The sequence below is a fragment of the Idiotropiscis lumnitzeri genome, chromosome 20 (genome assembly GCF_059441095.1).
Source record: "Idiotropiscis lumnitzeri isolate Australia: NSW breed Sydney's pygmy pipehorse chromosome 20, RoL_Ilum_1.0, whole genome shotgun sequence".
Taxonomy (NCBI): domain Eukaryota; kingdom Metazoa; phylum Chordata; class Actinopteri; order Syngnathiformes; family Syngnathidae; genus Idiotropiscis; species Idiotropiscis lumnitzeri.
The window spans coordinates 162,501-185,000 of record NC_142410.1 but is presented as its reverse complement, the minus strand read 5'-3'; the positions used below and the strand labels follow the sequence as shown (position 1 = coordinate 185,000).

The 22,500-nt window shown below is 43.2% G+C and overlaps 1 protein-coding gene across 7 annotated transcripts in view; it reads left to right on the top strand.

Annotated features, from left to right (window-relative positions):
- mbtd1 (mbt domain containing 1) overlaps positions 1–22,500 on the top strand; it is a 138,244-nt gene that overhangs the window by 55,393 nt on the left and 60,351 nt on the right. For all 7 annotated transcript variants that reach the window (XR_015839975.1, XM_088283641.1, XM_088283640.1 and 4 more), the window contains exons 11-14: positions 6,877–6,981; positions 7,041–7,188; positions 7,344–7,426; positions 14,944–15,178. Coding sequence is in view for 6 of the 7 variants with exons in the window: in XM_088283641.1 (XP_088139767.1) it covers positions 6,877–6,981; positions 7,041–7,188; positions 7,344–7,426; positions 14,944–15,178 (571 nt within the window). In the remaining variant the exon portion in view is untranslated. The remainder of the gene's footprint in view (positions 1–6,876; positions 6,982–7,040; positions 7,189–7,343; positions 7,427–14,943; positions 15,179–22,500) is intronic.

The window sequence follows — 22,500 nt, the reverse complement described above, 5'->3', positions numbered from 1 at the left end:
GGGCCTAGTTGGCCACCGGTCTGGAGGTTCTGACAGAAAGTTAGGTCCTAAACTCCACTGCTGATGGCCCAACAACTCCTTTAATGTGAGGCCTCTAGTGATGTGATCTGCCGGGTTGCGAGGTGAATCCACATACCTCCAGTTTGCCGGGTAGGTCAGCGTCTGGATTTCCGCTACCCGCATTCCAACAAACACTTTACAGCGGCAAGACTCAGATTGCAGCCAGTGGAGTACAGTGGTGGAGTCAGACCAGCAAACCACTCGGTGGATAGGGATGGTGAGTTCGGTCTCAAGCAGCTTGACGAGTTGTGCTCCGGTTAATGCTGCACTGAGCTCAAGACGAGGCATAGGCAAAGGCGTTTCTTGGGAGAAAACCTGGAGCGGGCCAGCACAAAGGCGATATGGACATTACCTTGGTCGTCAGTTGTTCGCAGGTAAGCAACTGAGCCGTAGGCTCTCTCCTATGCATCGCAGAAGACGTGAAGCTGCCTGGTAGCTGTGGAGGTATCAGCACTGGGGGGCGTGTAAGCTCTGGGAAACTGCACTTGATGGAGGTTGGGAAGCTCGTCGACCCAGGTAAGCCACCGCCCTTTAAACTGTTCATGTTCTATGGGGTCGTCCCAGCTCAGATCCTGCTTCCAGAGATCTTCGATGAGAACCTTGGCTCTCGTTGTAAAAGGTACAATGAAGCCCAACAGATCGTGTTGGCTTGCCAGAGTTTTGTACAGGTTTCTCATTGTGGGCTGAAGAGGCTCTGGTGAGCGGTGTCGATAACCCATGGTGTCGTCGAGACAGTTCCACTGTAGACCCAGTGTAGGCTCGTGCAGGTCATGACTAACACGGGACAACCACAGATCGCGACCGACAGATCTTGCGTCGGTGGGCAAGTGTTCGATGACTGTAGGCAGATTGCTCGCCCACTGTCTTATCTCAAAGCCACCTTTGGCGAGGATGTTGCATTGTTGCATAATCCATCCACAACAGCCTTGGCATGTGCAGGATCAGGCATGCTGTAAAGGCAGTTGTCAACATAGAATGCTTGTGTCACAACTTCTGCAAGTCCTTGTTGTTTTGCTTGGGAATCTTTCACATGTCGCTGCAGAGCGTATGTTGCGCAGCAGGGGCTGCAGGTAGTTCCAAAAGGCAGCACTTGCCACTCATAAATCTCAGGTTCCTCCTCTCTTTGCATGTTTCTCCACAAGAAATGCATGATGGGTTTGTCAGAGGCGAGCAAGAGTACCTGGTGGAACATACTTTGAATATTGCTACTGATAGCTACGCTGTGCTGGCAAAACCTCAGGAGCACTGCCAGCAAAGTTGGGCCTAATGTGGGGCCTTGGAGCAGTTGTTCGTTTAAGACTTGCCCTTTGTATTGAAAGGAGCAATTAAAAACAATACGGTCCTTGCCGTTATGGTACCAGGTACCAGGACTCCGTCGACATGCGTGCTTCTTCAGTTGTGATCTTCGCCACATAGCCTTCAGCTTCCAGCTTCTGGATCTATGCACAATAGGTGGCAGCTTTGGATGGGTCTTTGGCAAGTCTACGTTCAGTGCTGCGAAGACTTGGTAGTGCTGCTTCCTTTGGGGCATGAAGTGGAATGGGAGGAGAGCGATGCAGTAGTGACGTAGCGTAGAAATTCCTCTTGTGTCGACACGGATTGTAGCGGTTTGGAGATGATTGAGTGCTTGTTGGTCAAGCTTAGACCTCGTAACTGCCTTCTCACAGTAGGGTAGAGTGTCCAGTTGTCAGAGGCGCTGCACATGATGCAGTAACTCTGTATTTACCGAAGTTGTAGTGATATGCAGACACTGAGCTGGATTGTGACAGCTCTGGACTGGAGTCATGGGACCCTGGAGGCACCAGCCAAGGCGTGTACAGACTGCAACAGGACCCTCTGGGGGACCACTGATGGTCGGCTGCACCGGAGTGATGAGATGGCACATATCAGAGCCAATGAGGATGAGTGGGTGCACATGGTCGACAGCCTGTAGTGAGATGCCTCGTAAGTGCCTATATGCCCTTTGTAGAGCAGCGATGGGCTAGCTGTGCTCAACAAAGCATAGTCCGTCAGCATAGAATGCGTTGGAGATGAGGTATTTCTTGTTAGGACTGGCAAGAAGTGACACTTCAAATGTGACAGTAAGGCCCTCCAGCTGTTATACATTGTGATGTTTCGTCTGAATGGGAAGGGTCTCCAGCACTTCTGGTAGCTTGAGCGACCAGACAACTTGAGACAAAACCATCGTCCGTTCCGAACCGTCGTCGAGGATTGCATATACTTCCATCGCCTGCTTGCCATGATGCATGAGGACTCTTACCACCTTAAGCATCACTCGCTGTGCACGATTGGGTCGGTCAAGATAGACCTTTGTGGAAGCTGGGTTCACCACCAGGACGGCATTGGAGGTTTCACGGATGGAATCATGGAGGACTGTGAGGTGTTGTTCTTGGCAGACCTTACAAGGACGTTTGAGGTTGCAGTTTTCAGCGAGGTGGCTGCGGCCGCATTTCCAGCAGCGGTTTCCATCCTTGATTCATTGGCCGATCTGAGTGGGGGTGAACTTCTTGAAATTGTCACAGGAGTTCAGGTAATGGTCCTTATTGTCACAGTGAGGACAGTAGGGCTGTGGCTTGGAAGCTGATTTCTGTTTGCAGGCTTGGGACGAGGAGACTCGTCGTTCACAGTTAAAACAGATGTGGACTGCTCCTTATAAGTAGTTGAGCTAGACTTCTTTGTGGTTTTAGCTGCCTTGGCTCGGGCTGTTACAAGGCTGCGGGATGGCTGGAGATGCGTTTGGCTTGTGATTTGACGTGGAGCCATGCGGCAAGATCAGGGAGTGTGTAGGTTTGGTCAGAACCTGATTGTAAGATTCCTCTATTCAGACAATACTCCACGAAGCTGTCACTGTAATAGGGAGGCAATTTACTCAACAATCAGTCGACGTGCGACCCGCACATGAGTTCAACGCCATTGTAGCCCGCAAGAGTTCTCAGCATGCCCACAAGAGATTGGATGGAGAGGAGTCAAAACTGTTGGCATCACTTATCTTGAGTGCGGGTGAGTTCAGGATGGCACCAAGCTCTGATTAGATGAGCTGCCTCGGTTGACTGGATGAGCTGCCTCGGTTGACCGTATTTATCTTGTAGTGCGTTGAGGGCAGCTGTATATGGGCTTGTGTGGTGCATATACGCCTTGGCGAGTTGGAGAGCACTAGGTAGCTTCAAGTGACTTAGTAATACTTGATACTTATACTGCTCACTCAGGTGGGTGTGGTTGTTGAGTAGACTGTCCAATGCCATCTTCAGCAGAGCAAAGTCACTCTCACGACCGCTCTCAAATACTGGTTGCGTTGGCTTTGGGATGCCAAAGGCAGAAGCGATCAGCATATCTGCTCCGATTTGTGGCTGTAGACCAGGATAAGGGGCAGGTGCTGATGTAGGAGCCTGGATGGGAATGGAAGAAGCTCGAGGCTGCTCCCATTCTTGGCCTGTCTGCTGGAATTACGGGAAGTGAGTCATATTAAGTTGCTCACTTTGTATTGGAGCAGCCGCTCCATCATGGATCATTGTTGGCACTGCCGTCGGTAACGGTTGTGCTGCAGCAGCTGTTTGGGCTAGATTGGGGGATTGTTGTTGTTTTTCCCATTGTTGGATATGAGTTGGCGTGAGGAGGTGCAAAGTTGCCTGGTGCAGGACTATCCGGTGGAATCGGCTGATAGGTGCGCAATGTGGTGCTGTTCGTATTGACGTGACCAGTTTAGCTATTTCCACAGCCGCTCTTAATTGTTGTAGTCTGCGGCTTTGTTCGAGGCGTTTGCTAATGGCCTCCTTTGCTTGTATGGCTTCCTCTTGTGCCTGTTGAGCTGCTTTGGCTTGAGTTTGCAGTTGTTGGAGCTCGCGCTCAGCTTCCGCGTCTTCGGCCAGCTGTCTTTGAAGATTAACCAGCTGAAGTTGTTTAGCATTCTCATCCAGAATTGCCGCTTGGATTGGAGAGAGTCCATCTTGTGGGTAGTGACCAACGGAATAGGTTGTGTGCCTCCCTGAGTAAGAACTGGAGTTGGTTACCGACCGGTGGGATCTCCTCAAAGTACTTCTGAGTCTGCTGCTGGATCGGGATGAAGTGATTGGAGGATGTGAGCCGGGGACTGAATAGCCAACTTCATAGTCCATTAAATGAGGGGGCAGATGGGATTCTCTGCTGGGCCTACTCAATGTCTCTTCCGTAGTTGATGCAGGGTCCATAGTGCTTTAGCTTTGCTCCAATCCGGCTCAAAGGACCACTATTTCTAATGCAGTGTTGTCCACATTAGCTTAGAAATTACACTGGCTGAAGCGGGCAGTATGAACCGTTGATTCCGGTCAGAGAATCAGGACACTGGAATATCTTGAATGCTTTAATGTCAACAAGGGGAGTCACATATAAATGGAAGTGTATGGATACGTGTATGAATGTGTGAGTGCATGTGCGCGTGTATGCCTGTGGTTGCGCAAATGTGTGTGTGTGTGTATGTGTGTGTGGTCTGAAACAGAAGAAAACAATATGTCAGAATTAAAATGAATATAGATCAGGCATCACCAACCGCGGTCCGGATCCGGACCAACACATGGTTCGGGCCGGACCCATGACCAATCTATGATTAATTTTTTTCAGGGCACATTCGCAAACGACGCTGCAATTCTAGTTAATACGGAAAAGGCGTCACTGATTTGAACCAATCAAATCTTTTGTTTACGATCCACTGCCAATTGCGCAGCAGACCAGAAGAGAGTGCTGCTGACAGTACGCCTTGCTATAAAGTTAGCAAGGTCGATGCGTGTTTTTTTAAATGAATGGAAGGAGAAATTTAGTTTCGTTCTGGCTGCAGCCGATTCAAAACCAGTGTGCATCATATGCTCCGAAACCGTCGCAACATTGCGAAGCTCCACGACGAAACAAAGCAACGCCCTTTTGTGCAAAGTTATCCGCTGAAGTTTGAGGTGAGCGCATGCAAAAACATCGAACTTCGAGTGCAGTATAACAGATTTTTACATTTTCGTTTACAGCCCAGTGGCATGCAAATGAATGTTCACTAAAAGCATCATGGATTTTGGGGAAACATAAAAAAACATTCAGTGATGGGGAAGTTAGGAAGGAGTGCTTAAATGCGGTTGCACAAACATTATTTAAAGGAAAACACAAAGCCCAGATGTGTGAAATAATCTACCAAATCCCAAAGGCCCTGACTCCGTTCCAACACAGATTTAAGTTACTGGGAGGGCAGTCACAAACTCATTTTTCTCATTAAGAGAAGTTTAAAAAAAATATTCAAAAGAAAAGGTGGTGTCAATTGAATTAGTTTTTCATGAGGACAGCAATTTTTACTGAACATGTTGACCTGTTTTACTTGGATAATTAGGCTTTCCGTTTTTTTTTTTAGGCTGATAACTCTTTGATTTAAGAAAAAAAAGGTAAAAGATGTTAACTCAATGCTTAGCACTTGATATATTTCTGCAGGAGATATTTTACTGTTTTTTCTGGAAGTGGCACCCTTACGTTCCTGGAGCCACATTTTCTTGAATGTGAAATAAACGCCTTATATTTGTTTGACTGGCAAAGGTGTTTAATGGGAACATTGCTAAATATTTAGTATATAAGTGCGCTCTGTTGAAAATGACTAAATATTTAAACTACATAATAATGTGAACATAGGCTAGACATTAAGGGAAGTGTGACTTTGGTTCGGACCTTTTAATTGGAAGAAATTTTAGTCGTGGACCTCTGTGACTTTTAATTCAATACCTCTGATATAGACCAAAAGTGATCATAAATCCACAGTCACATTACAATGACATCACAAGGGCTACAATAGCGCTACGATGACGAGTACAACACGGCAATAATTGCACCCGCCGGGTGCTGTAACGGCACTGTTCTATTTTTGGCACAGACTAATACCCGGAGCTCATCGCCACCCGCGCGGACGCAAACGAGGCAATACTCGCGCCGAAAGTTGCCGAAACGAGAAACAATTAACACATATTTGGAACACATATGTTAATACGTAACACGACCGGAATACTTACTTTTACTCAGTTAACACTCACCAACGGGTCTCACAAGAGGAGCGGAAGTGTTACCTTATTTTGAGACCTGTCCTAATATTGCGTCGATGCGGAACAAAACTTTGGTTCCCGGCTTACTTAAAAAATAATATGCATACTTAGCAAATATTGTGCCATATTAGCTGTCTTTAGGACGTCTCAGAACAAAACACTGTGTTTATGTTACCACTGGGCCTTGCAAACCTACACTGCTGGAGTGTGGCACTTTTGGGCAGTTTTGAGAAACGTTTCGAAAATAAATGTCTGTAAAGATGTCTCCATTTAGATCGTATTCAAGAATCCAAGAAATCTATTAGAACAGTCTTTGAATTAAATATACTTCCTATTTGTTGATTTTGTATAAATTCCAAGATATTATTCAAGTAAATATCTGTTATAAGCTTTGCAAAAAATAGTATTTGAAAAATACAATACAATTTTATTTATATTTTTTTCACAACATATGGTGTAATGCAAATTAGCAGGAAATGAAATCACATAAACACATATAAAGTAGATACCAGAAGAACAGCAGAACTGCGACAGTCTGTTGATTCGAAAGAGTTTTATTAGTGGACAGAGGAAGGTCATTCCAGAGAGAAGGACCGGCATCAGAAAAGGTGCGATGTTTAATTAAATGACCCAAAATAGGGGTTCCCTATTGGTCAATCCGGGTTTATAGTCCACTGTTGGTGAGGTAGCTGTGTATGCGTGCATTTATTTGCGTGTATGTGTGTGGGTGTGGGTTTGAATGGCAGTATGTTTAAATCTAATATCAATCGATGGTCAACAGGTTAGAGATGTGGACCAAAGTGTGGATTGGTTCAAGGATGGCATGAAGTTGGAGGCTATTGACCCCCTCAATCTCTCAGCGATATGTGTAGCTTCTGTCAGAAAGGTAAGTGTATTCTCTATTTTAGATATCTGTGTAAAATATTTACATCACATGCTGTTAAGGTGTTGGCAGATGGGTATCTTATGATTGGAATTGATGGTTCTGAAGCGGTTGATGGATCAGACTGGTTCTGCTACCATGGCACCTCACCTTCCATCTTCCCTGTTGGCTTCTGTGAAATCAACAATATTGAATTGACCTCCCCTCGAGGTACTGTACACCCATATTTATTTCAGTGATTCAAATATTTAAATTGATATTTGTTCGCAAACAGCGGGTAAGAAATTGTTTTTATTAAATTATAAAACATTGATGGCATCCTTTTGCAAATTGTTTTAGTGGATTCAACTGACTCTCTCCTCCAGGTTACACTAAGATGCCATTTAAATGGTTTGACTACCTCAGAGAAACTGCTTCAGTAGCTGCTCCTGTTCAGCTCTTTAACAAGGTAGGGTAGTGTTTATTAAAATCTAAATATTCAATGATTCAAACCGTGTATCGGTAACAAATTTATATTTTGGCAATTTTATCTCAGTCTATCTGTCCATCCATCTCTCGTCTTCCGCTTATTCGGGTCAGTTTGTGGTGCTAGACCAGCGGTCGGCAACCTTTGACACCGAAAGAGCCATTTGAACCCGATTTCCACGGAAAAGAAAACACTGGGAGCCGCACATCTAAAATGAAAAAAAAAAACTTCTACTACTTTACCGCAGCATGTTTCTTATGAAATCCACGTGCTACAGAGAAAATTACATTTTATTCATTTAATGAACACATTTTGAACATTTTGAATTCTTGAAAAATAATAACAATGAATGTCTCTTTCAAATAAATTAAAAAGCTGAATTAAAATTGTGCATGGAGCAAACAAAAGGGAAAAATCCATGAGCCGTCATCCTTATATCGCCTTGGGCTTTCAAAGTATGCAGCGGAGCCTTGACCTGAATATATAAAATAAATTGGGGGTAAAAGCACTGTGTCACTAAACAATGAAAATTAAATATTTGCAAAATATCTGCATAAATATTTATTTTACCTGGTTAATGGGACTTCTGCTCCTGAACCTCTGCGCACAGCTTCTGCAAATCGGGGCTGTACGAAGTCACTTTCATCTTTACGCAGGACTGTAAGCTGTCATCTGTGAGCCGCAAGCGGTGTTTGTTTTTAATGCAGTTCATGGTGGAGAATAGCTGCTCACATACATATGTGGATCCGAAGATCGACAGGACTCCAAAGGCATATTTCTTCATGTTCGTGTAGGTGTCGGGGATGGCATTCCATGTTTCAAATATGAGTTTGTCCGGTCTCGGGAGGTTCTCAATATCACTCCATTTGTGATTCTGAGCAAGAGTGGCCTTCTGACGGGCAACATATTCAAGGTCCTCTGTCAAGCGTTTGAATTTGGACACCCAAATGTCTTTGTCAGCTATGTCAGCCAGCTCCAGCTCCAGAGCAGGTTGACTTACACCTGCAAATGCAGTCACGTTTAGCAGGGATGGATCAATGGTCAGGGGAGTGACGGGGAAGGACAATGTGGTTTTTTCCTCTCTGAACTCACGGAATCGTTTACCAAACGACGCTTGCATTGTGGTGATTGCAGACTGCAAATACTCTGAATTGATCACTCCATGAGCTTGTTTGAACTCCCTTAAAGAGGGGAAGTGAGACAGTGTGCCTCTCTGTAAATCTCTGGCTAAAACTGTCAGTTTGCGCTCAAACGCCAACACCTCCTCCAGCATGTGCAGCGCTGTGCCTCCTCTCCCCTGAAGCGTTGTGTTCAGCGTGTTTAGTTTCGCTGTCATGTCCACCATGAAGTGGAGTTTTTCCAGCCACTCTGGCTGTTCCAGCTCAGGAAAGGTGAGCCCTTTGCTGCTCATGAAAGTTTTCACCTCTCCCAGACATGCAGCAAAACGTTTCAGCACCTCTCCTCTGGACAGCCACCGGACTCTGTTATGCAGCAGGAGATCAGAGTATGCGCTCTCCACCTCATCCAGTAATGAACGGAACTGGCGGTGATTTAAACCTTTTGCCATTATTTTATTGACAATCTGAATAACAACATTCATGACCTCTGTGCATTCTGGAGGAAAACTTTGCGCGCACAATGCCTCTTGGTGCAGGATGCAATGAAAAGTCAGCAGCTTTCTATCCAGTGATTTCTGCAGCAAAGCCACAAAGCCCCTGTGCGCTCCAGTCATACACCGAGTATGCCCCATCGGTAGCCACCGACACGAGGTGGGTTGTTTTTATTTCTTTGGCTCGTAAACAATCAAGCACAGCCTCACAGATGTCCTCCCCCCGTGTCTGGCATTTTAGTGGTATCAGCTCAACCATTTCTTCCTGTGGTCCAGCAGAATTCACATATCGGAAGAACAGCGCTATTTGTTCAATGTCCGTTTTGTCTTTGGACTCATCACAGGCGATTGAGTACGCTGCTGCTGAATTGATGTCTTTGATTTGCTGTTTTATGATATTTTCTGCCATTTTTATGGTTCTGTCTTTGACAGTCTTCGCAGAGAGAGGCATCTCTCTGATTTTCTGCACAATTTCGTCTTTGTTTTTAAAGTCCGCAAATAAGTGTTGTGAAATCTTAAGGAATGATTCTTTCATATATTCTCCATCTGTGAACGGTTTCCCATGCCTGCCTATTTCCTGAGCGGCCACAAAGCTTGCATATGTAGTTGAATTTGCAGACTTTACCCACTTCTTGGATTGATTTTTCGTCCGGTCAGCCTTCTGCATCAGTTCCGAAACAGCTTTTTTCCTCTCTTCTCCCTCTGGATATTTTTCAGCAAAGGCTCTGTGTGTATTGTTAAAATGTCTTGCGACATTTGACCGTTTATTGTTAGCCAGTTTTTCTCCACAAATTAGGCATACTGGTAGGCCACTCTCGCCCGAGGTAAATGCAAATGAATCTGCCCAGGCATCATTGAATGTTCTATTTTCTTGAGATATTTTTCTTTTCTTACATTTCTCCATTGGCTTTGCCGGGGTTGAAAGTCGCTCAAAATAGACGCCGTTTCAGCGGGTATACCAGCTTCCGCAGTGTGACGTCTATTTTGAGCGACGAAAAAATAATGTCAAATAATTTAATTAATACTTTAATATTTCAAGATCACAATAATCTTCAAATTTAGAACTAAAAGAATATAAAAACTAACACAAATAAAACACACTTCAATTAAATACAAAAAAAAAATTTTTAGTAGTAATTTATTTTCCCAAGCCAATCAGAGCCGCATTATAAGGATGAAAGAGCCGCATGAGGCTCCGGAGCCGCGGGTTGCCGACTGCTGTGCTAGACGTTCCTCTCTACTTCAACTTCGTCCAGGTCTTCTGCAGGGATCCGAAGTGTTTCCAGGCCGGCCGGGAAACAGACAGACAGAAAGGGTGGGGGAGGGGATTGCAGGTGTGGGGATACTTATTGGCTTGGCATCTGTTTAATATTTAATAAGTAGAGGACTTCAAGTATCTTGGGGTCTTGTTCACAAGTAAGGTTAGGGTAAAGCAGGAGATCATTTCCCGAGACTACTCTTGGTTATGATTTGAGTTGGTTCATGCCTATGCAGCACAGCTGCATGGACAGAGCATCTCCTTCCAATATTCCACATTCGTTAGTCACCTCTGCAACTGGCTCTGAGTTGGCCTCCAGAGTTGTAGTGCACAATCTCATTGAGTTCTTAATGAATGTTTTTTTTAAATCCTTTTTATGTTATACAGTTCCAAGCCTTCCAGTATCCATATGTGCAGCAATGAGGTTATAGGCTTTGTTGTGGTCAAACCAGGCAGTGCACAGGTGGTGAATTTACAAAGTGCCTCTATAGAGTTTGTGTCAACTATTAAGGGAGTTAATGCCGCAAGAAAGACACTGTTTCAATATCTTTTGTTCTGCATGGTTTGATGGGGCATACCTGATAATTTGTAAAGCATATTTTTGACATAATCATTAGTATGTAGCCTTTGTGTTGTGTCTTTCCCTTGTCTGTTGAGATAACAAATTTGTGTGAGTATTTAGGCCCCGCTGCCTTCTTGATTTTCTGCGGCTTCACGAACACTCTCACGTCGGATGACAGAAGTTATGGTGTTCGGTCCCAGTGTCCCTTCTACGTTCAACCTTGTTGACCTTGGCCCCTGGCAGTTTACCTAAAGCCAGCCATCTCTAATTTCGGTTTTAAATTGTGCAGTGATTTTAAGTTAGATTGGCAAATCAGTGCTGTTGTTCTTTCCAGCTTGTTTCATTTTAGGTCGCTGGCTAAGGTGAAGCCCTTTCTTTCTCAGCAGCACTTAGAAACAGTAATCCATTCCTTTGTTACATCTAGACTAGATTACTGTAATGCACTTTACTTTGGAGTCAGCCAGTCCTCCCCCAAGGGCCTCCAACTGGTCCAAAATGCTGCTGCTTGCCTTTTAAGTGGAGCTCGGAAGATGGTGCACATAATCCCAATTTTGGCTTCTTTTCACTGGCTCCCAGTGCACTTCAGAGTTCATTACAAAATACTTTTGTTCGGTTTTAATTCTTTAAATGGCCTCGCCCCAGTGTACCTCTCCGAGCTCCTCCAACCCTATGCACCTGCCTACTGCCTCAGGTATGCGGACCAAATGCTGCTTGAGGTGCTGAGAACTCTTCTGTTGCCGGTCCTTCTCTCTGGAATGACTTCCCATTGAATGTTAGGCAAGCCCTCTCTCTGTCCACTTTTAAGACAAGTTTGAAGACACATTTTTATTCTTTCGCTTTTGACTCAACATGAGACTGTCACTTTTCTGGTATCTACTGTATATGTGTTTTTGTGTTCAAATTTCCTGCAAATTTACATTACACTATATAGAAAGTGCTTTGTTACAGCTCAAGCTGTTGTGAAATGCATTATATAAATAAAGTTGTATTGTATTGTATCTCCAGGGCTGGGAGAGGAATCTGGGGTGTGAATGTGATATTTGCTGCTGGTGGTAGAGTTGGGCGGGCGGTGTTCTCCTTTTCAAATCTGCAGTCGAACATGTTCAGTCTCTTATTGTTCACTGCTAGGGGGGATGGTCGCCTGTAGTTTGTAACCGGCGATTCTCTCCTGACTAGGTGTTGCCAGCAGAGAAGTGTTTTTCCAGCCTTTCTACATAACTTGTCTTTTTCATGTTAATTTACTTTGTCAGCTGTTTTTGGGCCTGTTTGTACAGTGTACGGTCTCTACTTCTAAAGGCCCCTTTCACTTTTCTAAGTTGACAGAGTTAGGCGATGAACCTTGGCTTGTTATTGCCGAACGAGCTGGAGGTCTTTGTTGGGGCACACATCACCACAGAAGCTTGATGTATCATGTTACAGTGTCGGTGAATTCATCCAGGCTCATTTGAAGTTTCAAAGACACCGCAGTAATTAAATATCGGTGTAGCGCGGCATCCGGGATGCGTTTGTTGCGCCTCTTTCGGTGAAGCATCGAGTGGCAGAACGTGCAAAGATTTGTTTGTTCCTTGTGGAGAGAAGGAGTTCATCCATCTTGCTTGGCAGAAAACATAGATAAATCGATGGAGCGGTTTTCGAAAACCATGCTGTCGGAGTTTGACTGACACACCGGCTAATTTGTCTCTCCTCCCCCAGCGGTGTCTCCATGCTCCGTATAATGCAGTCACTCCACCAGTTATCTCTGAAAAACTTTGTTGGTTTGTGTAGATGGTAGATTGGTGGATAAAAGTCACAGAGTAGACTCTCTAATGCTAAGCATCTCCTCTCGTAGTCATAAAAAAAACAAGGAAAATGACAAAGGCAATAGTAGAGCACAATACTGAGGCGACCGCTCTGGTAGGCGCTATAGTGGTAAGATATTGTAGATCGATAGATCAGAATAATCTTTATTGGCTAAGTATGTGAAACAAGTAATTTGTCTCCTGCAGTATGAGCTACACAAGTATGACAGTAAAAGGCAACTATCTACTATTCAAGTACAGAAAGTAGAAGTATAGAAGTACTCTTTCCACACAGGACCAGGTAGCTGTGCATATTTCTTCCCTTAATAAATAAAATTGCCATTTAAAAACTTCATTTTATGTTTACTGGGTTAACTTGCCAACAATACAGTGAGGAAGGTAAATGCTTTTTCATGGCACTTTATTTGGTGGTTTGGCATGACATTTGTTTTTCTTTTTACATATGTACTTTGGCTCAGTAAAGATTCTGAAAAATTGCTTTCAATGGTTAAAATTGTGTACTGACGACCATTTAACAAGAGCTTGAATGTGATTGTTCAGGTTAATACACAGCCATTTTTCCAGTTATGCGGTTGCACACTTGTGCAACCCCTTTATTTTTCTTCTCTTGCTTTAAGAGGGCACACAAGACACACCTTACGTTGCACCAGTGGTTCTCAAATAGTGGGGGGGCGCGGTGCGATGCTGAGGGGGGCGTGTGTTGCCCTGGGAAACATGCTTTCTTTCCGCCGTAGCACAAAAAAGCGTTGCCCTGTCGCTCATTGTCCCGGAAGTAATTTTTTTCGCGCTGCTTGAATGCTAGCCGGCAAGCTATCTTGCGCGCAGCAGTATGAGATTTATTTGTACTATATCGAAGTCCGTGCACAGCAGCAGCAACGAGCGCGCGATGACAAATAAACGACCCCGCGAACAAGAAGCGTTCTAAACGAGTTGGCGAACGAGGCGGTGCTAAGCGTGCTAATCGCTAAAATGAATTACAGAGTAATAAGTGCTTCGATGTACGCTCGACTTTTAACAGAAGTCTGACTCGAACCGCGTTTGGGCGGAGAGCCAGCAGCTATGAACATAAATGTTGTATTCCAACCATTACGTATAGAAACATGAAATAAGACGACGGCTACGTTAGCGATTTGGCAGACGCTCTCAGACCGGAACGCGGTCATGGATGACATCACCAAACGAAGAGGTTCGACGTCAAACGGATTGTAGCGTCTTTAGAAGACCACGTCAGAATTCCATTCAGTTCTCGACTTTTTATTCTTAAAGAAAACGGCTCTGTTGGCGGTAACCGATCAAACACCGGCCAACTCGTCATTTTCAACAGATCTCTCTCTCTCTCTCGCTCGCTCGCACACACCTCCCGTCCAGTGAGTTGTGCGATGCATTCACAGAAATGGGACACAACACAACTCAGAGAAACACACATGTCAACACGAAAACAGACAACCGACAACCCAATTCCTTACAGTATAGTAAATATTTGTCATATCAATATTTGCACGAGAGTACTGAGTTTCGAGATCCTCTCAATAATAGTTCTCGAAATTATATTTCTTATCAATTTAGCTTTGTTAAGGGACATTTTATACACATACTCTAACATCAATATACAATGAACAAGTACATTCGTACAAAATGTAAAAGAAATTGGTGGTGGGGGGGCGCGAATTGTTTTCTTCTTAGTAGGGGGGGCGTGACAGAAAATAATTGAGAAGCACTGCGTTATACAGATTATCAATCATCATTAAAGGGCTAATGTTTTATTGAAACATTATCATAGTTTAGCATTTTGTATGCACGATATAGACACAGCTTAAAATTGTATGTGGAAATACCTACAATGGTGAATTTCAATTTCCCATGTTTCGTTGCAAAATGGAAAGTCATTTAAAGCAGGCATGGACAAACTATGGCCCGGGGGCCACATGCGGCCCGTTAAATGTTTTAATCCAGCCCACCGAACTTGAAAAAAATGTAAATGAATAAACCTTTTTTAATATTTTATTTTCCAAATACTATGGTTTTTCAAGGACATATATATATATTGTAATACTTTTGTTCACTTTCATTTAAAATTGTGTATTTTTTTTCTCTGATGAGGTGAGGTTACCAAAACACTCCATCCATCTGCTCCTGGTCCGTCCCCATTGCCAAAATTTGGAACCCATTGTGGCCTACATTTCAAAAAGTTTGCCCACCCCTGATCTAAAGTCTAATATGAGTATGCATGTTGTAGGTAATTTATTGTTTTTATTCATGCTGCCTTGATAGGAAGTTCCCAATCATGGTTTCCAACGAGGCATGAAGCTGGAGGCTGTTGACCTGATGGAGCCACGTCTGGTGTGTGTTGCTACAGTGACAAGAATTGTACATCGGCTCTTAAGGATTCACTTTGACGGTTGGGAAGATGAGTATGACCAGTGGGTTGACTGTGAGTCACCTGATCTTTATCCTGTGGGTTGGTGTCAGCTGACGGGCTATCAACTTCAACCTCCTGCCTCCCAGAGTAAGAATTTGATTTCACTGTAACTAGCCCAAAGCATAAATGTACCTGATGACTCTCTCTAGAGTATTGGATATAATTTGTGCAAGATGATTTTTATGTAATACATAATATATATGTATATGTAATACTAATATGACAATCTAGAATATTACTGAAATGCTTGTATTCAAGGGCTTATAATGGCAACACTTTTGACACTAGCACAGATTACTAGGGCCTGAGCAGTTGCTGATGCGCTGTCCCTATAGTCAATCCATCCATTACTGAAGAAATTATTCTTCTCCCTTATTATTAGGGCCTGAGCAGTGACCCCTGCAAGATCCCAATTTGAAATTATTATACCGGCCCAAGCAACGACTGCTGCAATGTCCCTATTGTTTTTGTACAAATTATTCTTATTATTAGGGCCCAAGCAGTGTCCGGTGCATGGATTGTTTTTGGAGAAATTATCCATCCATCCATCCATCCGTTCATCCATCCATGCATCCATCCATTCTTTACCACTTACCCAGGGTCGGGTTGTGGGAGCACCAGCTTACGCAGGGAATCCCAAACTTTCCTCTCCCCAACCACTTCTTCCAGTTTTTCCCGGGGGATCCCAAGGCATTCCCAGGCCAGCACAGTCTCTCTAGCATAGACCCACAGAACTCTGGGCGAATCTCGGCCACTGGACTTTGCCACCGAGGAGCTTTTTAACTACCTTGTTGACTTCATCCCCAGAAAAAGGAGAGCGCACCTCACAGTCCCCAGGCCCTGCTTCTTCGAAGGAATCTGTTTCGAGTTGATGTCAACAATACCCCATGCCCAATATACATGCCCCCCCCCCCCCTCCTGAAACGCTTTTCATACATAAAATGCAGCTCAAAGTGCTGTACAATAAAAACATCCAAATTACAACAAAAAACTAATACCCGTTCCACCCACCCAACATAAAAACAAGACACATCCACATACACGCCTGACCTCACATACACACAGAACACTCGCGTTCACAACCTAATAAACTGTCGTAATCATCGATTTTATGGACTACGGATCTGGCGTTGGTGAGGTAGAGACTTGGCAACGGTTGCTTGTGGGGCTGCTGTTGTAACTTTAGTAGGACACCGGACCTGCAGCCCGCTTCTGCTTCCTCTCTCTCCGTCGTCTGCGTCGCCTCCCGGTCCCAATGACAATCCACAGTGAGACGGGCGGCCTCGCTAGTTCGTTAGGAATTTTGCGATCATAGCAAAATTCCTGTGAGACGGTTATTTTGTAATTTACTTAATTTAAATTAATACAATAGGTCGTCCATATAAAATCTAATAATATATAATAATATTTACATTAGACTCAGTGTGATACATAACTCAAATGTCACGATTTAGGCAATTTCCTGATTTTTGATTTATGTATTTTTTTTGTACTTTACTTTTGAACATGTTTTTGAACACAAGTGATTCACACCTTTTCAGGTCAGTTTCAAAATCATTCCACACCTTTTACAGAAACACACCTTTGCTTAATGTTTGTTCTTGGTTTGGATTTTTTATACGAACTTGTGCCCCTTAAGTTGTAGCAACTATCTCTCATTGCGAACAGAGTATTGTGGCGGATCATCTTATGTACTCTATACATTATTTGCGCTATTTTAAATTCAACAAGATCACAAAATTTCATAATGTTTAATTTGATAAATAATAGATTTCTAGGTTCATTCAATTTTGATCGATTAATAATTCTGATTGATTTTTTTTGCAGAGTTAGAGTGTTGGTTTTATAGGCATTTCCCCATATTTCCACACAATAAGTCAGGTATGGTAATAGTGAACAATATAATGTGTATAAAAACTTATTTAGTATATCCTTGGTTTTATATAAGATCCCTATAATTTTTTACATTTTATTTTTTACATTATCTATATGTGACTTCCAGGATAATTTGGCATCAATTACTACTCCAAGGAATTTATTCTGATACACTCTTTCTATTTCAGTTGAATTTACCTTGATTTTGACTTGGTGTTTGATTGGTCTAGTGCCAGAAACAATTAAATTTGCTTTGTTTAAATTGAGTGATAATTTGTCAAACCATATTTTTAATTTCATCAATTTTCCACAATAGTCAGAAGCTGTTGCGTTGTCTGCAAATAAGACACTTTTTAGTGTTTTTGAGACACAACAAATATCATTTATATAAAATACGAATAATTTGGGGCCTAGCACAGACCCCTTGAGGAACTCCATGAGTAATCTGTAGTTGATTGGATTTTGTGTTTTTAAACTGCATACTGATATCCATTTTCTAAATAACTTTTCATCCATTCATATGCTACACCTCTTATGCCATATCTCATTATTTTTATTCGTAATATACTATGATTGTCAGGTTTAAATGCCCTGACACTTTGTGGGAGAGCTACTAAAGGTGACCGAGGCCAGAAAGAATCAGGCAAGGTTGTTCATTTTACCGGCCACGGCAGGGAGGGAGGGACAGAGAAAGAGCAAGCAGCTGACCTGCTCGCAACTCAGCTCCGTAGGACTCCCTGGCTTCCCGCCCCACCGCCTCTGCTTTTATTAGAGCTTGAAGCAGACTCATAACAAAACAGAAACTAACTCATAAAGGCTTAAACACCACCAAAGTTAGATTAGACAACAGAAACTTAACTCATAACGAAAGTTAGACGGCCTACGCCTTACTAATTGTGTGTTTCTCTGTAAAAACATAGGTGTGTGTGCAATCATTAATGCAATTAGTGTATAAAAACATGATTCGAAATACACACACTGATTATATAAGGTTACTTGAGGTTATTATGATCTTCAGTTTATCTTACATTTCCCCCCTGTTGTGGATTTCTAAACATCAGATAAATCATGACCTTACGGCTTTAACACAGGTCATCATAATGAAATCATACAACAGTGTGATCATCAAGGAGGGGCGAAAACCCTCTGTTCATTAAGGAAAAATTCCCCTCCTCCCTTCCGCGTGGAACGAAAACCTCATGGTCTGATGACCACCTGGGGATAAAACATATTAATAGACATTTCAATATACCTAATGAAAAATAACAAAACTGTCTCCACGCAGAGCTTGTCTCTGGGGTGACTTGGTGGAGGCCCCTTGCCTCGTTGTAGGAGGGGACAGCCGTCCTTACCTCCCGGATCTTCATGTGTGGTGTGTATGTGCACGTGTTGGGGCAGGCGCAGCAAAGTCCATGTATTTTTTAGGTTTCAGTGTCCAGTTCGAATTCGCCATTTTCAACATCAATCAAGTTGTAATGATACATTTGGGAAACAAATATACGATTAACCATCATCTTTGTCATGGGAACAATGCAGCATGAACAGACTGCACATAACAAAATGAAAACTACAATTATCCCGAAAAATGGCAGCAGCATTTTCAATAGGACCTGCGTCCAGCTGCCGGAAAACTACCATCCAGGTGCGGCAATTTTGTCTTGGGCCATTATGTCTCTCAAATTCTTCATAGTGGCCATAGCATCAATAATTGTCTCGTTTTCATTAGGAATGTAAGTGCAGTAATGTTCTCCAATCAGGGCACATACACCACCTTGCGGTGCAAGGGCTAAATCTACAGCCATTCTAGTTTGTAAAGCCATTATTCTTAGGGCTGAAATTTCTCTGTTTTGTACGTCATTAAAGTCAATGGAATATATAATCTTATTGTTCTGAGGCTTCAAGCATTCGTGTCTGTGGCTGGTTGTGTGGTTCTAATGTACGTGTGGTCTGAGACTGTGACTCTGGTGGAGATCCTTTCCGAGGGACTTGCGTTGCTAAGCCTTTCAGCAGGAAACCGGAGAAGCTTGCACTGCGACTGGTGATCCAGCCGCCACGCCCCTCGACTTTTGCTGCCGTCGGGGCCACTGCAATCACCTGGCGAGGGCCGTCTCAGCATTCACTGTCCCAACGAGGTCGTTTCAACACCTTGAGGAAGAGATGGTCTCCCGCACGGACGTGGTTTCTCTGTGGATCAGAACACACTGGCCAGTCATTGTCTATGCATCTTTTTCGGTCAAACATGTTTTTCATGTGGACTGGGACCGATGTGCCAGTCGCTGGTGGTTCTGATGAATCTAGGAGTCTATAAGGGCGGCCATATAGGATCTTAAAAGGGGATAGGGTCCTTCCTTCGGCTGGCACTATCCTCATTGCTGTGATTGAGACACAGTCTGGCCATTGTCTTTTTGTTTCTCTCATTGTCTTAAGTCTGGCCTTAACAGTTCCATTAGTGTGTTCCACAAGTCCTGCAGACTATGCACAGTGACGCTTTGAGTCAATTTGCAGTAACTGTCCCACTTTGTTACATCATTCACAGAATGCGTCATTTTCACTTTAAATCACTCTTGAAATACCAAATGTTGGGATCATTCGATAACACAATATTTTCACAACTGTCTTAACATCAGCATATGTAGTTGGAAACAACTTAACCCATTTTGAAGACATATTAATTACAACCAAGCAATATTGCATCTCTAATACTTTGTTTTGCAAACAAATAACATTTGTCTACAAAATAAAATTATGTCTGTATGTGGGAATAATTTCATATCATGCTTCCCCTTCAAATAATGATTTTGGCAGCCAGGATTTGCCATCTGCCAATTTGCTGATCCATTCCTCAGCAATGTTTGCCCCTTTGACGTGCTTTATGCACGACTTTTTTTTCCTGTTGTGGTTTTAAAGCCCCTGTTTGCCCAATGTCGACAGAACACATGAACATATATCTTGACTGTCAGTCCACATTGTAACCATACAGCTCATACAGGATGGGAAACCTCAAACTTTGACTTTCTCACACCTGCCCACGCTCTTCCTGCTTTTTCTAACAATTTCTCTCTTACAAGTTATCTGTTTTGTATCACACTGCTAGTATTCCCATTGCATAAAAGTCAGTGTGACTTCAGTTTGTGACCTTGGTTCTCAGATGTTTTTACTTCTTATCAGTCTGGAATGTGCACCTGGTTTTGTGTCTTACAAGCCTGAATCAGTGCAGAACATTCTGCTGCTTTATCCTGAACATACAGATTTTAGTATCCCTTGAAACAAAATTTCAATTTGCAATTCTAAAAAAAAAAAGAAATAATCCCACCCTGTTGCGGCCGTAAAAAAATGTCTCTCCAGTCGAGAGAAAAGTGTCCATGAGGTCAGGTCGCGGTTTGGTGGTAATTTGGACGCGGCTTCCACAGTTGTGTGGCATGCCTTCTACTGGTGCGGAAAAAAATTACGCTGGGCTGAGCGCACCGCACCTTTTCTGTGTGATGTGTCCCTGTCACAATTAGGTCGCCGTGCAATGTGAATGTCGTGTGGTGGACAAGAATGTAATTTTTTGATTGCACTCTGACGTGGCGCTCGCCACGGGATCCAATTGTTTTGACTAATATGCAAGTGGTTTCACTTTGCCCTGTGCTTCTGCAGCAACACAGGGCTCATGAAACCATTTTTTGCAGTCACTGTTTGCTGAAATGGCTTATAGTAATTTTCTTAGTGCTAATACAGCTTAATCAATGAGTTCACGCTTAACAAGTTCAAAAGCTTTGTCAGCCTCAAGTGTTCAACCAATTTTTTTTCTCTTCCTCAAATGTCATTGGCTTGTCATATATGATGTCGTGTGATTTCCGAGTAATTTGCAATCCATGCCCGACAATAATTGCTCACACCTATAAAAGACATCATTTACTTCTTTGTCATTGGTTTTGGGGCTTTGGCAACGTTCTTTTTTTTCTTTTTGCTTATCACTGACAATGCGTCCTTTTTTAGTCAAAATGAGGCCTCAGTAACACTGAATGTGATTTATTAGCACTCTATGTTCAGCCAATTTCAGGAACACTTTTGTATACTCAAAGTCAGCACCTGGGCGTCCTTTGTATCTGATAGTCACTTGCAGACTAACCACATGTTGCATGTCACCGCCCGAACGGACTCTATTGTGAGCTACTTCTAGTATTTCATTGACGTCCTATTTTTTTTTCTTCAAATGTAGCGTCCAATAGTAATGTGCCCTTTTAAAGTTTTGTCGTTTGTTTTCAATTCACCCTTGCTTATTGACTCTGATATTAATGTCCAATTGTATAAAATGTATAATAAGTAAAACGCACGATGTAGAACTGCTTCCACACTTGCTTTTTTTTTTTTTTTTTTTTTTTTACGTCACGTGATCCTCCTTTGTCACGACTCGTACTGAAAAATTAATGTTTGTAACAGGACTTTCTGCTTCCTTTTTTTTTCTTTTTCTGCTCAACACGTTCATACTATTGTGCATAATTTTGTCACGATCCGTGTCTGTCATGCCATGTATCTTTTGTTTTGACAGCTGTGTGTGCGTGCCTCCAGCGATCGTCTCGGGCCGGGCCATCAGCAGCTGCGAGACACGCCCACCAGCTCCACACCGGACTCCTATTCACACACTGATTGCACGCACTATTTAAGACACTTACACTGACTCCCCAGCGTCGGATCGTTATCCCACATCGCTCATGTTCATGTTCCACGTTCTAGTTCGCTCTATTGTTAATGTGTATCTTGTTACTGCGTTTTTTTGTTTTCGTCTCCGCCAGCTATTGCTCGGTGCGCTTTCTGTTTATCACTTACCTGATTGGATTCCTCTTACCCTTGTGCGGTAAGCTATTTGCGTTGTTTCTTTCTCTTGCCTTTTGCAAGCGCTTTTCGTTCCTCCGTATTGCCTTTTGCGTCCTGGTGTGAATCCCCACCAGCGCTTTCTGTTTTCCCTCGTCGATAGTTATTTTTCATAGTTGCTATAGCCGATAGCCCCGGCTAGTTTACGATTGTATATTGGAGATTGCCTATTCTAATTATTAAGTTAGACGGCCTACTAGGGCTGGGCGATAAACCGAAAATTTACCGTCACCGAAATGTATTAGAATGACCAACATTATTTTGCCCATGTCAGTAAATTCGGTGTCTAAAAAAAAAAAGGAAAAGAAAAAGAAGTCATTTCTGTCTGCGGCGATGTTCATGCCTCTTTAAGACGGCTACAGCGCATGTAGTCACGTGACTCATGCGCTGTAGAAGAATGTAAACAGAAGACGCGTTCGTAGCTGGCGATTCAAATCCTGAAGCGGCTGACACGGCTGCAGACGAAGTAACGTTAGTTGAAATTGTTCCTGTCGCGCTTGTCCCGAAAAGAAATTCGACATCTGTCGTTTGGAAATGTTTTGGGTTCCATAAAGACGATGTTTGAGCAAAAGAACATGAACTACAAAGTGCGTCGTAAGCACCCAAAACAGCGCGTCCAACCTTTTATTTTTCACCACCCACAACACAACCATGCTGTTGACTTGGAGCTTGTGCTA